Below are 16,823 nucleotides of genomic sequence, written 5' to 3' on the forward strand. Positions count from 1 at the left end.
GTGCAATCCATCTGTCGAATCGGTGGGGTGGCTTTTCTTTGCTTAAGATACGGGAGGCGCAGGCGAAGGCCCGAGCAAGAGGCTTACGGGGGCCGTGTAATTTGCTTCTAAATGTATTTGAAGATCGAGATTGGAAATTGGAGCCCGCCCCCCGCCCCCCACTCCAGCAAGCTCAACTTCATATGGCTGGATGTGACTGTGGACAGAAGGATTACCTGGAAGCTTTGAATTGCAATTGCCAAACTCGACATCTATTACAGGGGATCCCCAGACAAACCAAGATCAGTTCCTCTGTAGAAGTGGTTTTTTGAAAGATGTAAGAAACTTCGATGAAAACTTGCATAGGCTGCAGCAATACGGGTTGGTTCTGTACCTCTGTCCGGCCTGCAGGGGGAGCGCGCTGCCCGCCCGCAGCTTCTGGGCTGGCGCCTCCCTCCACCATGCAGGTGCGTTGCAGCCGCCCCTCCCCTGCGCCGCTGGGTCTGTCGGCTGGCCACTCACTGCGCAGGAGCCCCGCCTGGCTGCTCCATCTCCTCCTCCTCTGGAGCCAGAGCCCGCGCTCAAGGGGCCAGCTGCACCGGTGCCCCAGCATCAATGCTGCCCAGGGGCGCCCGCCCCGCCCTGCCCTGCACCAAAGACCCAGCTTCCCCTCATGAACAGCTTGTGCTCCTCGCCACCCTCGCCCACCCACCTCCTCCTGCTCCTCCCTCCTTCCAGATCCAGAAAAAAGACTCCCCTGGAGAAAATGGTTGCTTTGGAGGGTGGACTCTATGACATCTTACCCCATTGTGGTCTTGCCCCTCCCCATCCTCCCCAGTCTTTACCCCCTCCCCCAGATCTCCTGGTATTTCCCAACCCAGAGCTGGCAACCCTGCTTTGAAGCCATTTGTTTAGACCAGGGGTAGTCAAACTGCGGCCCTCCAGATGTCCATGGACTACAATTCCCACGAGCCCCTGCCAGCATTCGCTGGCAGGGGCTCATGGGAATTGTAGTCCATGGACATCTGGAGGACTGCAGTTTGACTACCCCTGATTTAGACTCAAGGGGTAGGGGATTAGGCAGATTGTGAGTGGGTGGGCAGGAAGGGATGTGTCATTGTTTGACTCTTGTGGAAGCGATTATTCAAGTGACTCTCTGGAGGTGTCTTCTGCCTGGTTCCTGACACTGGACATGCTAGGAACAAACACGTCTTGTCCATCACCCCATTACACGGTGAACTACAGTCTCTCCAATCTGGCCCTGTGAGTGGGTGTGCCTGTATTACATTTCTCCTGGTCATCTGAAAAAAGGTAATGAGATATTAACTTGAAACATACATTGGTGTCCTGAATGTGCTCACCAGCCTTCTTGTGCGTTTTTTCATCTCCTTCTTCCGAAGAGCTCAAGGGGAAAATGAATGGCGTCCCTTCTCCATTTTGCCCTAATATGCCTGTCAGACACATTAGGGTGAGTTGGTTCTTGGTTCCTCTGAATGGTGCAGGATGCAAGCTACTATTTCAACTTGACCCATGCCGTGCTGTCCTGACCAACTTAAGTGCACCTGAAAAAAGCGTTTATGTGTTTAGAATTGCAGTGGCTGTGTCCCAGATGTTGTTCAGATACTTTGGCCTTTATTTATTGGCAACTGTTCTAATCCCATTCTTCCGGAGCTTAGAGCAGCTCACAGTAATATGCACACACAGTACAATACAGATACAAATTGAAATTCAATACAATTTAAGCCACACAATTGTGCCAAGCTCTCCTTTGCAAGAACTGGGTTGGGTAAAACACTGTAGAAAACACATCCTTTTTTTTTCCATTGCAAAAAATACCATTATTATTTTTTTTTTTTAGCTTTCCTTAAAAGCCTACCAAATTTTCAAGGGAATGATGGTATGGTAAATAAGCAATTTGACAAAAGCTGTAAGTAGGTCAGTTAGATCAATGATCTTGCCTCATTTCAAGAAACATTAACTTCATAATCCACTGCAGCCGAGTTCAAGGTGCTGAACCCGATGAATGCATTAATCTGGTTTGGTCTCGTTTGCCCTTGGTTGAAAAAGCTATCAATTTGGTAATACGTGTTCGAAAACACCTTCCAGTGGTGATCACGGTCCAAATGTCATCATCCCTTTTACCTGCTCGTTGCTTTATCCAGTTGCTCATCTTTTAGCCGGCTTTGTGGAGATGGGTCTGGATTTCCATCACGAAGGCAGAAACATAATCATACCCCCAGATACGTTCCCTGCATTGTCGTTACAGCCCTTGAGAGAGCCAGTTTGGTGTAGTGGTTAGGAGTGTGGACATCTAATCTGGCATGCCAGGTTCGATTCTGCGCTCCCCCACATGCAACCAGCTGGGTGACCTTGGGCTCACCACGGCACTGATAAAACTGTTCTGACCGAGCAGTGATATCAGGGCTCTCTCAGCCTCACCTCCCTCACAGGGTGTCTGTTGTGGGGAGAGGAATGGGAAGGCGGCTGTAAGCCGCTTTGAGCCTCCTTCGGGTAGGGAAAAGAGGCATATAAGAACCAACTCTTCTTCTTTTTCTTCTTAATGCATTCTCTGTATTAAGAGATTGGTATCAATTTAATGGCCGATTTCACTGTCATGGTTTGGGTAAGGTTCCTCTCGTAGTTGAGTTAAGAACAGAGCCCTTCCTTACCAGCCCAAGGGTAGGATCACGTCAGGCAACAAGGGTGGTATTTCTGTCCAGTCTAGACATAACGGTAAAGGTATCCCCTGTGCAAGCACCGGGTCATGCCTGACCCTTGGGGTGACACCCTCTAGCATTCTCATGGCAGACTCAATACGGGGTGGTTTGCCAGTGCCTTCCCCAGTCATTACTGTTTATCCCCCAGCATGCTGGGTACTCATTTTACCGACCTCGGAAGAATGGAAGGCTGAGTCAACCTTGAGCCGGCTGCTGGGATTGAACTCCCAGCCTCATGGTCACAGCTTCAGATAGCATGTCGCTGCCTTACCAATCTGCGCCACAAGAAGCTCATAGTATAGACATAGAAATCACTACTAACATTTGTGGGGGATGTATTTTATTGATTTAATGTAGTTATACAAACAAAAATGCCCCATTACCAATATGCAACAGGGTGAACATTTCATTGTTCTGAAAATTTGCCTAATATTTGATAAGGATACTTGGTTGTTCCAGAGCTTCCCAACCAAGGTTTCATGAAACCCTGGAGTTTCTTGATGGCTCTGGAAAGGTTTCCCAGATGGGTGGAAATTAATTGATTTTACATCTATAGTTTTAAATTTGTTAAACATTTTGGGGTGATCTGATCATATATGGTCGTGTTGACCTGACCCCTCCCAAAATGGCCGATGATGGGACTGGAAGGGGAGGGAAGGGGCGGGGCCTCAGATGGACATGTACACAGCTAGGTTTCCCAGTTATATTCTTCATGGTTGTGCCAGTTCTGGGGTTTCTTGATGCCTGAAGAATGTTTCAAGGGAGAGAATGGCTGAGTTCCATAATGCTTTTGATCATTTGCGGCACTGAAATACATCATAGTGCTATAATCTTGGACAAAGCCTTGTACAGATAGCCAGTTATATTTGACCCTGAATCATCAATGTTTTTGTTAAGGAACAAGCAATTTTCAAGAATTCAAGATCTTACACAACTCAAGAGGGTTTTTTTTTATCTAAAGCCCCTTTTATAAGTGTAGCAATTTCTGTCTTTGGCTAAGAGAGCCAGCTTGGTGTTATGGTTAAGAACGGTGGGTGCTAATCTGGGGAACCGGGATTGATTCCCCACTCCTCCACACGCAGCCAGCTGGGTGACCTTGGGCTAGTCACAGTTCTCTTAGAGCTCTCTCCACCCAACCTACCTCACAGGGTGTCTGTTATAGGGAGAGGATGGGAAAGCAGTTGTAAGCTCCTTTGAGACTCCTTCAGGTAGTGCAAAGCGGGGTGTAAAAATCAACTTTTCTTTTCCCAATAAATATATTAACTTGCGATCTCTTTTGAAATCTTGGCAGCAATACGCAGAAGATGTTGATCACATTGTGTTCCTTCCCCAACCAACATCATCAGCCTTGATGATTCATGTTCTTTTCAGATTCTGTCCCATCCAATGCTCAGCCCGCCACCCGGGCTTCTGCCTGATCCATTCCCCTGCCATGAGAACTGGGCCAATTCTCCTATTTTCGCCGGTTACATTAGGCCTAGGAGATGCTTTAACTCGGGTAGTCAACCTGTGGTCCTCCAGATGTCCATGGACTACAATTCCCACGAGCCCCTGCCAGCGTTTGCTGGCAGGGGCTCGTGAGAATTGTAGTCCATGGACATCTGGAGGACCACAGGTTGGCTACCCCTGCTTTAACTGATGGGGTGATTATAGCGTAGTTTAGTTGAATTTTAAGATTTCAATGCTCTTATATGATTATTCCTCGTGCTATATGCTGCCCTGAGACCTTTTCAGAGAGGGGCAGCCAAGAAATCTAAGGACAGCAATAAATAAATATCAAGTCGCATCCTACGGTTGTGACATCATATAAAATTTCAGTGACATAGGCACCGTGTAGTGCTTAAAGCCCCTTTCAGTCATTCTGATGTTGGCTCTTTAAGGAAAGTGATTTTCTCAATATGTTTGGGTGAATAAGACAATATGCAAAACCACCTCTCTTGATCCCTTGCCTTGAAAATCCTCCAGGAAGTTGGTTGCAACTTGAGAACAAAATAACAATACCAACAAGGGGACGGCCAGTATGAACCATCTGGTGAAGTTAAAAGTTTTGCTCACTTTGAAAAGATGGGTCTGAAAATCCTCTGCTTTACGAAAGACGTCACTTGATGTCCTTTGTCGATATCTGACACTTGTCACTTGTGTTTCAGGGACAGTTGCAGCTCTGAGATGATTGTTTCCCTTTCGGAGAACCCAGCTGCCCGCCATAATGTTAACACAAAATAATTCAGGACAATGAGAGGGCCGTGAGTTGAGGCTGGCAAAATAAATTATTATATTGAACGACTCCTTCAATCTTCACGGTTCCTTGCAGGGTGACTCAAAGTGAGTGGTGTCACACGGTGATGTGTTTAAGTGGCCTCCATTCATCTGGAGCTCAAACAGCCAAATCCAACACCCCATCTCCCCCAGCGCTAGACAACTGAAGAAGCAGAAAAGAACAAGAGTCCGGTGACATCCTGAGGACTAGTAGCAAATTGGGGCAGGGTATGAGCTTTTGGCAATCGCTCCTCGCTTTCCCATGGAAATATCTCGTGAAAGCTCCTTTCCTGCCACACATTTTGTCAGTCTTGAAGGTGCTACTGGTCTCTTCCTCTTTTCTACTTTTAAGGCCATACGCAATCAGGGCCTGGCATACCTGAGGGACTGCTTGAGTGACTATGCCCCCCCCCCAAAAAAAAGACATTGAGATCATCCAGCTCCAATAAATTAGCAATCCCTGGTGCCCAAAAAGTACCTCTGGACTCAGTCAGGGCCAGGGCATTTTCGGTCCTTGTCCCGACCTGGTGGAATGAGCTTTCGGGAGAGCTAAGGGCCCTGAGAGCACTGAGTCAGTTCTGCAGGGCCAGTAAGATGGAGCTCTTCTGCCAGGCTTTTGGTTGGGGCCAATTTGCTTCTGGGTGGTTTGGCTGACATCATCTGAGCTCCCTCCATACGGACACCCCTCTCTGAAAACCGAGATGCTCTGATGTTTCCTACACAGTTGGCATGATTGTTTTAAGGGTGATTTTTAATTGAATTTATTTTTATGTCTTATATTATATCCCTGGGCTTTTGTATTGTAGCTGTGTTCGTTTAGGCAATTTACAGTATACGGCAGGGGTAGTCAACCTGTGGTCCTCCAGATGTTCATGGACTACAATTCCCCTGAGCCCCTGCCAGCATTTGCTGGCAGGGGCTCATGGGAATTGTAGTCCATGGACATCTGGAGGACCACAGGTTGACTACCCCTGGTATAGGGGCACAGAAAAAAAATCACTTGTAATTACAAACCATGTTATGTTGGTTAGAAGAACGAACTCCAGTATACATCTGGTAAGAGTTCCTTTCTTCAGCTCTTGGGTTTGTCCTTCTAAATGAATGGTTGTGGTGCTTTTGAATGTTAAAAGAAAAAAGCTTTAGATCCACCAAGTTGCATTTCTATTAAATCCTGTGGCAAAACCAAGCCAAAATGTGAAAAGAACTTCCAATATGTCTAGACCCTTCTCGAATGTCAAATAAAAAGAAACTTGAGACCGTGTTGGGCACCCCACTTCAGGTCAAGCTGTGTCCATTAAGACCTTGGCCTGGATCATCCAGTTAGCCACATCTTGTCAGATCTCAGAGGCTAAGAAGGGTTAACCCTGGTCAGTGTTTGGATGGGAGGCCACCAAAGAATAGCAGTCAGAGGCACCTGATCTGTGAAGGCTTGGGAAGGCATTAAAAGGGTACAGAACTCCAATCATTATCAGTTGGTTGGTGCATGCTCTCCGCTGCCTGAGAAAACGTGTGTGTACCATCAAGTTGTATGGCCATGACCTGATCTCAGATGGTATCCCCTCAATGGTGCTATGTGACCAGACTTAGTAACTGGGTTCAGGTCCCAGGATTATGGCACCTTGCATGATGGTCAGGTGGAATTGCTAGTATACAGCAATGTCATGCTGCATGGCAAACACAGTAAACACCTGTGCCACCATGGTGGAATGTCTCACCAGCCTACACTTTTGAGACACAGGCACCAAAACCACATCTTCAGCTGGCCAAAAACATGCTCCATAACAATGTTTTACAGTAGATCTTATTATATGCTACCATGTGTGTGTGTGTGTGTGGGGGGGAGTTGAAACTGATTCGGCTGGTTTAAAAATGGGGATGTGCAATTCAGATGGGATACATCTGCTGGGACCCATGCCTAGTGGAGATGCAAACTCTTTCAGATACATTGAAAGAGAACTTTTTTTTTCAAACATGGAGGGTACATTGTGCTGAAAGTATATATTTTTAAACCTTGTGTGCCATTTTTGTTGCGTTTGCAACTCACTGCATGGTTAATGGCCTGGAATCTGAGCAGATAAGGTGGGATAAAGGTAAAGGTATCCCCTGTGCAAGCACCGAGTCATGTCTGACCCTTGGGGTGACGCCCTCTAGCGTTTTCATGGCAGACTCAGTACAGGGTGGTTTGCCAGTGCCTTCCCCAGTCATTACCGTTTACCCCCCAGCAAGCTGGGTACTCATTTTACTGACCCCGGAAGGATGGAAGGCTGAGTCAACCTTGAGCCGGCTGCTGGGATCGAACTCCCAGCCTCATGGGCAGACAGCTTCAGACAGCATGTTGCTGCCTTACCTCTGCGCCACAAGAGGCTCTTCTGGTTACTGTATCTCATAAGGTGGGATAAAATAACATAACATGATAGATAATGAATGAGCCAACATGGATACTTTAGACATCTTGTTTGATGGTTGTTCCCCTCTCTCCTCCGCCCCCTGAATTTACTGTTCCAATCCACATTTCACGAGCAGCAGAATCCCTTGTATATTCATTTCTTTAAATTTCCATGGGTGAATCTTAGACTTGGCGCGCACAGAGTGGGCACTGGGTATGCATTTAGCTATATGGCGGAAGTACAAGCTGCAACTGGTCTGGAAACTGCATAAATAAATTTAAAATACATATTAAAATACCTGCTGGGAATCCATACCAATGAAGTTGACAGAAATATGCAGTGGATTCCCCAAAAGATGATGAGCAGAGTGCTTGAATCAGCGAAACCACAGAACAGAATGTATTGCCTTTCTCCAATATAAATAATGATGATAGAGTTCTCAACTTTTAGTGGCAGAATCATCTTGCTCTACAACAAAACAACCAATTTGAAATAACATGTGCATATCACCCAAACCTCAGTCTGCGTTTCTTTAATTCATTGTTTTAAAGCAGGGGTAGTCAAACTGCGGCCCTCCAGATGTCCATGGACTACAATTCCCAGGAGCCCCTGCCAGCGAATGCCGGCAGGGGCTCCTGGGAACTGTGGTCCATGGACATCTGGAGGGCCGCAGTTTGACTACCCCTATTTTAAAGGGATGCTGGATACATTGCAAGACAACTGTATAAGCAAAAAGGATGACAATGGCTGTTATTTCTTCTTTTTCATTCCCTACTAAATAATTCACGAGAATCATATTACTTTGCAAAATGTACAAATACAATTGTAACTGCTTCGATTGATGTTGGACCACATTGGTCAATCAACCACGTCTTCAGTTGATTTATTGGAGCGTTCAACCCCTTCACATTTGTCGTCTTCTTTAGTGTGTGTCTGAGCTCCTACACTGTTTACTTCTCAAATCAGGATTTTCCCCCTCCCCCAACACCATTTTATGATCTCCTGCCCGGTGCATCTGTATATCTGTATCTGTATCCTTGCAATACAAGAGAAGATTCCTGCTGTGAATATTTAAATACTCTTCCCCACTGTTCCTAAGACGAACGATGTGATTATTATGTAATAACTGTTCCTTTTCCTCTCCATAGATCCTGGGTTGCACAGACAGCAATTTTTCCTGCAGAGACCATCCAACGTGGTAGTTATCGAAGGGAAGGACGCCGTGCTGGAGTGCTGTGTTTCTGGCTATCCGGCCCCAACATTTACATGGCTACGAGGAGATGAAATAATCCCTTTGAGGTATTAAGTATGTCATTTTTGAAAGGGCACATTTGAGCACAACAAGGATCTCCCAGATCTGCCTTGACATCCTTTCTGGGACAGCCATTCATAAGAACACAAGAGAAGCCATCATGTTGGATCAGGCCAGTGGTGCATCCAGTCTAACACACTGTGTCACGCAGTGGCCAAATCTGAGGTGCCATCAGGAGATCCACCAGCAGGGTCAGAACTCCAGAAGCCCTCCCACTATGGCCTGTTCCAGCCACCAAGGATACAGAGCATCACTGACCCAGACAGAGTGTTCCATCTAGACCTTATAGCTAATAGACTCTCATGGACCTCTGCACTTAGGACAATGAGAGAAGCCATGTTGGATCAGACCAGTGGTCCATCCAGTCCAACACTCTATGTCAGGGGTAGTCAACCTGTGGTCCTCCAGATGTTCATGGACTACAATTCCCATGAGCCCCTGCCAGCATTTTCTGGCAGGGGCTCATGGGAATTGTAATCCATGGACATCTGGAGGACCACAGGTTGACTACCCCTGCTCTATGTCACCCAGTGGCTAAAACCCAGAGCCGATCAAGAAGTCCACCAGTCAGGCAGAACCCCTCCAACTGTTGCACCCCAAGCACCGAGAATACAGAGTATCATTGCCCCGGACATCATGTTCCCTCTATTGTGAAGTCGTGTCCGACCCATCGCGACTCCATGGACAATGATCCTCCAGGCCTTCCTGTCCTCCACCATTCCCCAGAGTCCATTTAAATTCACACCGACTGCTTCAGTGACTCCATCCAGCCACCTCATTCTCTGTCGTCCCCTTCTTCTTTTGCCCTCGATCGCTCCCAGCATTAGGCTCTTCCCCAGGGAGTCCTTCCTTCCCTCTATACCATGTGGCTAATAGCCTCTGATGGACCTCTGCACCATATGTTTATCCGGTTCCCTCTAGAAGCTGTCTATGCATGTAGCTGCTACCACTTCCTGTGGCAGTGAACTCATAGAATAATAGAGTTGGAAGGGACCTCCTGGGTCATCTAGTCCAACCCCCTGCACTATGCAGGACACTCGGTGCTTGCACAGGGGATACTTTTACTTTTATTGATTAAAAACTCTGTTCTTTTTCTGTGGAGCTCCAGATGGTGTTTTCTCCTCTATTTCAGGGATGGGAACTTAGACTGAGAGAGAGTGAGAGAGAGAGAGAGAGAGAGAGAGAGAGAGAGAGAGAGACAGAGAGAAATCAGCCAAAGAGCTTCATGGCTGGGTGGGAGTCTTAGCCCAGGCCTCCCCAAGCCTTGTCTATGACCCATCTGGCCACACGGGCTGCACGTTCACCGGGTGTGGATATGTCCTTACCCTGTTCTAACCAAAGATGTCTCTTGGTCACTTTTCCAGATCTAAAAAATATTCCTTGTTGGCTGGCAGTAACTTATTGATCGCAAATGCAACGGACGATGACTCCGGGACGTATACTTGCGTGGTCACCTACAAGGAGGAGAACAGTAGTGCTTCGGCAGAGTTGTCTGTTTTGGGTGAGTACGGACCCCCCACATGTTATGAATCCCAGAGCTGGCGTCAGTGTGTCCTGAGATGGGGCCGCTGCTACGGCCCATGGACTCTTGCAAGGTGCACTGCTGCTGACTCTGTATTCACACAGCTCCTCTGATTTCTATACTTTTCTGCTTGTGAATGTTCTGTCACCTGTGTTCCCCAATGCATCTGCTGCTTGACACTGCCAGAGAAAGGCATTTTGGGTGGTGCACATTCCTGGTGGGTCACGGCAGTGGCTCCCCTAGCTTCACTCACCACCCAGTGCCATCGAGGAAAGGACGTGCAGGCAATGTGGTCACCTTTGATTGTATATGTTGGGAGAATTTGCAAGTGGGCAGAGGAAGGAAGAAGGACCTAATGATGGGTGTGGGGGCCCGGATCCTCCTCCCCAGAACCTGGAACTGGCCTTGATACAGACAACCTTTTCCAGTCTAAAGAAGGGCTCACTGGTTTGTTGCTGGGATGACGTTTTCAGTTGTCTGGAAACTTGGTTGAGTGCAATGTTGGAAATCTAATTTGACAAGGACTTTTAAAGACTGTATATTTTATATTAGCGTAGAGCAGGGGTAGTCAAACTGCGGCCCTCCAGATGTCCATGGACTACAATTCCCAGGAGCCCCCTGCCAGCATTCGCTGGCAGGGGGCTCCTGGGAAATGTAGTCCATGGACATCTGGAGGGCCGCAGTTTGACTACCCCTGGTGTAGAGCATAAGTAGAGGGAGAAGAAGTCTCCTGATGGTCTCCCACCCCACCCTACATGATCTTTCCAGGGATTCCACCGATGGACCCTGCAGTGTTGCATCTTGTGTGCACAGAATCTCTTGTACACGTTGTGCTGCACGTGCATAGCGATAGGGGTAAAGTTAGGGGTTATCCCACACCACATGCTGACTGCACGTGGAAGTGTGTACAGTTTTATCATTTGCGTTGTGTGGCTACAGAAAGACTATGTCCAATGACCCACTTCTACTGTCTTTCGTCATTGGAGAACACATTTGTGGAGGAAGTCATTTTCCAAAGTCAGAAGACTTTGCAGAAGGGAGTCATCACAGAGCAGGGAGAGTTTGTGCAGACAATCATCTTCCTTGTTCTAAGATCATTGCTTGGTGGAGAACTGTTATATATTACCATAGCGTGGATGTTTTCTGTTGCAAACTTTCTATCCCACTTGGTTAGTCTTGCCAAATTGCTGAGCAGTACAGAGAATAATGGGGCTCTTTATTTTGCTCCCATTCAGAACTGATGTTTGGATTCACTCATGGCGAAAAAAGTAGTGCTGTGCATTCTTTCTCAGTGCTTTAGGACAATGGGCAAAGGATTATGATGAGTCACCCATGTTCCTGATCCACCTGTGTAAGATGCTACCAAGGTTAGGGTTGCCAGCTCCAGGTTGGGAACTACCTGAAGATTTGGGGGGATGAAATGTCAGGAGGGTGGGATTTTGGGAGGGAAGTGTCTTTACAAGGATCTAATGCCAGAGATGCCACCTTCCAAAGTGGCCATTTCCCCCAGCTGAACTGATCTCTGTGGCCTGGAGATCATGTGGAATTCCAGGAGACCTCCAGCCTCCACCGGGAAGCTAATAAAGAAAATAGGAAATCTGAGGCTGAGAATAAATTGGTCCCAAATCCATGTTCTTTTAAACAATGTTAGTAATCAAATAGGATTGGCAATCAAAACAGGATCCTAGGTAATTCATTCACCCAATTTTGCTTTTTGGGTGTAGTGGTTAAGAGCGCGGACTTCTAATCTGGTGAACTGGGTTTCATTTCCCACTCCCCCACATGCAGCCAGCTGGGTGACCTTGGCCACAGCACTGATAGAGCTGTTCTGAATGAGCAGGAATATCAGGGCTCTCTCAGCCTCACCTCCCTCACAGGGGGTCTGTTGTGGGGAGAGGAAAGGGAAGGCGACTGTAAGCTGCTTTGAGAATCTTTCTGGTAAAGTGGCATATAAGAACCAACTCTTCTTCTTCTTCTTCTTCTTCTTCTTCTTCTTCTTCTTCTTCTTCTTCTTCTGCAGAACGCAGAAGAAGGGGGCTTGGGGAATAACGCTCCTGAGATCTTCTGGGTCCATAGCTAGGAACATGCATAATGCAGTTTAACGTAGCATTTTGTTGCTGTGTGACAATAACAGTCCTTGAGGAAAAAAATTGCCAATGTGGTCGTTTCCTGAACCACCCACTGAGTTGTTAAAATGTATGATCTGCCCCTGATTTCTTCCCATATAAAACATTTCTCCATCCATCAGATTATTCATTAGCCGGTAAGTGCCGCAGTTGATGGAGATGCGAGGGGGGGGAGAAAAAATATGTCTCAAGTCTTCCGTCAAAGAATCATATCCACATCACATTTCTAGAGGTTGTTTGTTTTCAATTACTGAATAATAGCCAGCTTATTAGGATTATTCGGTAAGATTTAAGGAGCCGCATAGATAATACTGGGGCTGACAATGCCATATTATCAATGGTAATGCTTCTTCTTCTTTTTTTTAAATTTGGGCTTGAACAATTAGGCATAAAAAGTGCTTTCATTAATGAATGGCGCTCTGATTTAGATTATGGGAGGGTTTGATGCTTGCTTAACAATATCCTTTCATTAAGCCACAATAAAACACGATGGCAAATTGCGCTTGATAGAGGCTTTCGGTTTCACGGCTTCGGTTGCATTAATGTTTCATGGGCTCCAATTATTTCAGAGCGACGAAAAGTTCATTAGAAAAGGAACCTTTGTTTTGCAAACTCAAACGCCTTGTTGCTTCGCAAGTGGTTAAACATTGCAATCAGGAAGGCGCCCGAGATTGCCCGTTTCCGCACAGAGATTTTGTTTAGTGGAATGCTCATATTTTGAGCTCCAGAGGCCCAGCAGAGCATCGGAATTTTGAGTTTGTTGCTGTTGTTCCTTGGTGCTTTCTACTTCATGCCGTCGTTCACAGGTATGCTGAGCATAGGGCAGGTAAAACTGGGGTGGGGTGCAGATGTGGTAGACAAGATTGACATGGAAGAGGCCAGGAGGAATTACTTTTGCATCTGTAGGAACTACCCATTTTGTCTGTCTGTCTGTCTGTCTGTCTGTCTGTCTGTCTGTCTGTCTGTCTATCTATCTATCTATCTATCTATCTGATTTTGACGGAGCTGCCTCCCTTTTCTAAGGATACCTGGGACCTTATAATTACTTGCTCCTGCTCACATGGCAGGCATTTTGTGATTGGCTCTAGTCACCAAGCAGAATGGCCGTGAGACAGACAGCTCTATGAGAGCAGCACTATCAGGACTGTGACAAGCCCAAGGTTACCCAGCTAACTACATGTGGAGAAACTGGGAATTAAACCTGGCTCTCAAGATTAGAAGTCGCCATTCTTAACCACTACACCAAGGGCAAGCATCAGTATTTTGAAGATCTGTATTGTGTACCACCTGGGGGACTGGCCACTCTACACAAGAATGAGGTTTCCTGAAGGGCTAAGTTGCATATTAGTTCATATCCTCCAAGTAGTCTGGAGATCTGTTGTATTAGTGGGAGATTTTCAGGTGCTGCCTGGAGATTGGCAGCCATATAGTAACCGATCCATAACCTCTCCCTAAAGTTTACTCCTTCCTTCCTTCCTTCCTTCCTTCCTTCCTTCCTTCCTTCCTTCCTTCCTTCCTTTGTCTGTCTGTCATCTTCCTTCCTTCCTTCCTTCCTTCCTTTGTCTGTCTGTCATCTTCCTTCCTTCCTTCCTTCCTTCCTTCCTTCCTTCCTTCCTTCCTTCCTTCCTTCCTTCCTTCCTTCCTTCCTTCCTTTGTCTGTCTGTCATCTTCCTTCCTTCCTTCCTTCCTTCCTTCCTTCCTTCCTTCCTTCCTTCCTTCCTTCCTTCCTTCCTTCCTTTGTCTGTCTGTCATCTTCCTTCCTTCCTTCCTTCCTTCCTTCCTTCCTTCCTTCCTTCCTTCCTTCCTTCCTTCCTTCCTTCCTTCCTTCATGTTCTCCACCACCACAGGACTTCGAAGTGTAAATGGTGTATGCCAACTTTACTAAAGAATTAATAATAATACTACTAATAATAATGATGATGATGATAATAATAATACTAATAATAATAAAGCTTTCCCTCCGCTCCTTAATTTTCTCATCCGCTGTCTAAAAGCTTCCTGCTGCTAATTACCGCTCCTTCTCAGCACCGGCTGACCGGCCTGACGTCTGAGTGGCTCCTATCAAAACAAGGCCCTCTTTCCTTTTGTTTGACTCTCCTAAGACAATATGCCCCGTCATTACATTGAAATGTGTAGTCATTAAGCAATGAAAACAGTTGTTAAATACCAGTTTAAATATTTAAAGTCAGCGTTGCTCCCCTTCCCCTCCCCAACAAATGACAGGATTTGGACATGTATATATAAATTAGCGCCTATTGTGTTCTCCAGGCTCTGCTGTGGAACAAGAGTTCCGTGCTGACGAACAGAGTCTTTCCCAGAAACGAGCCCCCTTGATTGACACGCTGCCGTTCTTCTAATCAAGTCAAACCAACAGAGCCACGGTAGCGATGGGTACAATGAATGACAAGCACAAAGAGACCGCCGTGCATAAATTTCCCAACACAATGCTACAAACAACGCATTGGCTTTAATATTATAAACATAAATTTCTAACCAGTGACATCCTGTTTGCTAAGCAATCGCATAAATTTCCACTTTGAATATTGATACACAGGTAGAACTAGGCTGGACTTCTGCAACTCACTCTATGCTGGCCTGCCCTTATCCTTGATTTGGAAACTACAACTGGTCCAGAATGCAGCAGCCAGGGCCCCCACAGCAACACCTTGGAGGTTCCACGTCCAGCAGCTGCCCTGGCTCCTGGCCAAATTCAGGATCAGGCTTAAGGTTCTGGTTATCACCTTTAAGGTCTGGGCCCAGCATAACTGAGGGATTGCTTCTCTGCCTACACCCCACCCAAAGAGCCTTATGCTCCACCACCTCCAACTTCCGGGTGATCCCTGGCCCCAAGGAAGCCTGCTTGTCCTCAACCAGGGCCAGAGCTTTCTCCATCCTTTAAACTGCCCTATCTCACAGACCAGTCCTGTCAGAGCTCTCTCAGCCTTACCTCCCTCACAGGGTGGGGAGAGGAAGGGAAGGTGATTGTAAGCCACTTTGAGACTCCTTCAGGCAGTGAAAACCGGGGTAGAAAAACCATTTCTTCTTCTCTTTCATAACTCTTTTAGATTCTTAGAGTGCTGTAGAGCCCCTTCCCTGGTGTCTGGGCATTCCAACAATATTCATGCTGCAACACTTTGAATCATAGAATCATAGAGTTGGAAGGGGCCATACAGGCCATAGAATCATAGAATCATAGAATCATAGAGTTGGAAGGGGCCATACAGGCCATAGAATCATAGAATCATAGAATCATAGAGTTGGAAGGGGCCATACAGGCCATAGAATCATAGAATCATAGAGTTGGAAGGGGCCATACAGGCCATAGAATCATAGAATCATAGAATCATAGAGTTGGAAGGGGCCATACAGGCCATAGAATCATAGAATCATAGAATCATAGAGTTGGAAGGGGCCATACAGGCCATCTAGTCCAACCCCCTGCTCAACGCAGGATCAGCCCAAAGAATCCTTTTGTGCATTGCATCTCACGCTCTTAATAAGCCCTATTTCCTTTGAGCCTCGCAACTAAGCCTGCAGGTTTCTTCTGGGTTTGCATGCAACCTTCTCTCTGTGCATCTTCCCCCCCCCCAGAAGTGAGAACCCTGCAGATTTAGGTCAGGATCTTAAGCCACGGGTTAAAGGGGGGCTGCTGTTCCCTGGCATAGGCTGTGAAGCTTGTTTACAGGGTGTGCCGTAAGTCGGCCTTTAAAAATAGTTACAAATGCCGCATTCCCCAATTCAGCTTCATTTTTATGATTCTGCCTGGCTGGTGGCTTCTAGTAAATATATATTTTATAGCAACAGATCATGCATGGTAATTGTTACGGGCTCGTGCGGCACCAGTGGCGAAACGGCATGAGCTGTATTTTTTTTTTTTTTGCTGTAAACAGAATCTATTATATGTAATTGTTAGGAAAGCGTCTGATCAAGTTAGGTCGTAATTATAACCGTAGTTTAGCGGCAGAGTGGGCAGCCGGCTTCCGCGTGGAGCACGGCGCAAGGAAGGCCGTAAGAGCGTAATTAACGGTAAGGTTTATTAATGTTCTCCAAGTGGTATTTCACAAAATTAATAAGATTATTATTTGCCTATCCATCAAGTGGGGTTTTGCGTTTGCTGATTTCCGGAGTGTATTCCTCTGTTCGGTGGTGTTTAAAGTTGACTCCCAGAAGCACCAGGGTTCCATGGGATTATACTGGGAGAGAAATCCCTCAGTAATGGTGGGGGTGGAGAATCTCCTTTGAGAAATAAGTTGAGCAAAGTCCACCAATGACAATCATCGGTTGAATTACCAAGGCCCGAACATAAGCCCTCACGTTTCTGTGGGCCCCTTCAACTGTGTTAGGGACCCCCATGGGGCCACATGGCTCCTGTTGAGAATGGCTGGCATAGATGCTGCTGGTTCATCCAAGGAAGGGGGACCTACAAGCTGCGGTCTGAATGTTGTTCACCTCATTGATTCTTGTCCAGATGGAAACCTTAAAAAGTCACGATCCTGAATCCTGCGTCTGCTGCTACAGTCTGTG

The 16,823-nt window shown here is 46.6% G+C and overlaps 1 protein-coding gene across 4 annotated transcripts in view; it reads left to right on the top strand.

The window, feature by feature from the left end:
• The window catches only part of DCC (DCC netrin 1 receptor), a 939,742-nt gene that overhangs the window by 458,646 nt on the left and 464,273 nt on the right, over positions 1-16,823 (top strand). For all 4 annotated transcript variants that reach the window (XM_077346794.1, XM_077346795.1, XM_077346796.1 and 1 more), the window contains exons 4-5: positions 8,488-8,638; positions 10,016-10,152. In XM_077346794.1, coding sequence (XP_077202909.1) covers positions 8,488-8,638; positions 10,016-10,152 — 288 coding nt within the window. The remainder of the gene's footprint in view (positions 1-8,487; positions 8,639-10,015; positions 10,153-16,823) is intronic.

Source organism: Paroedura picta, chromosome 7 (genome assembly GCF_049243985.1).
Source record: "Paroedura picta isolate Pp20150507F chromosome 7, Ppicta_v3.0, whole genome shotgun sequence".
In the NCBI taxonomy this organism is placed as follows: Eukaryota; Metazoa; Chordata; class Lepidosauria; order Squamata; family Gekkonidae; genus Paroedura; species Paroedura picta.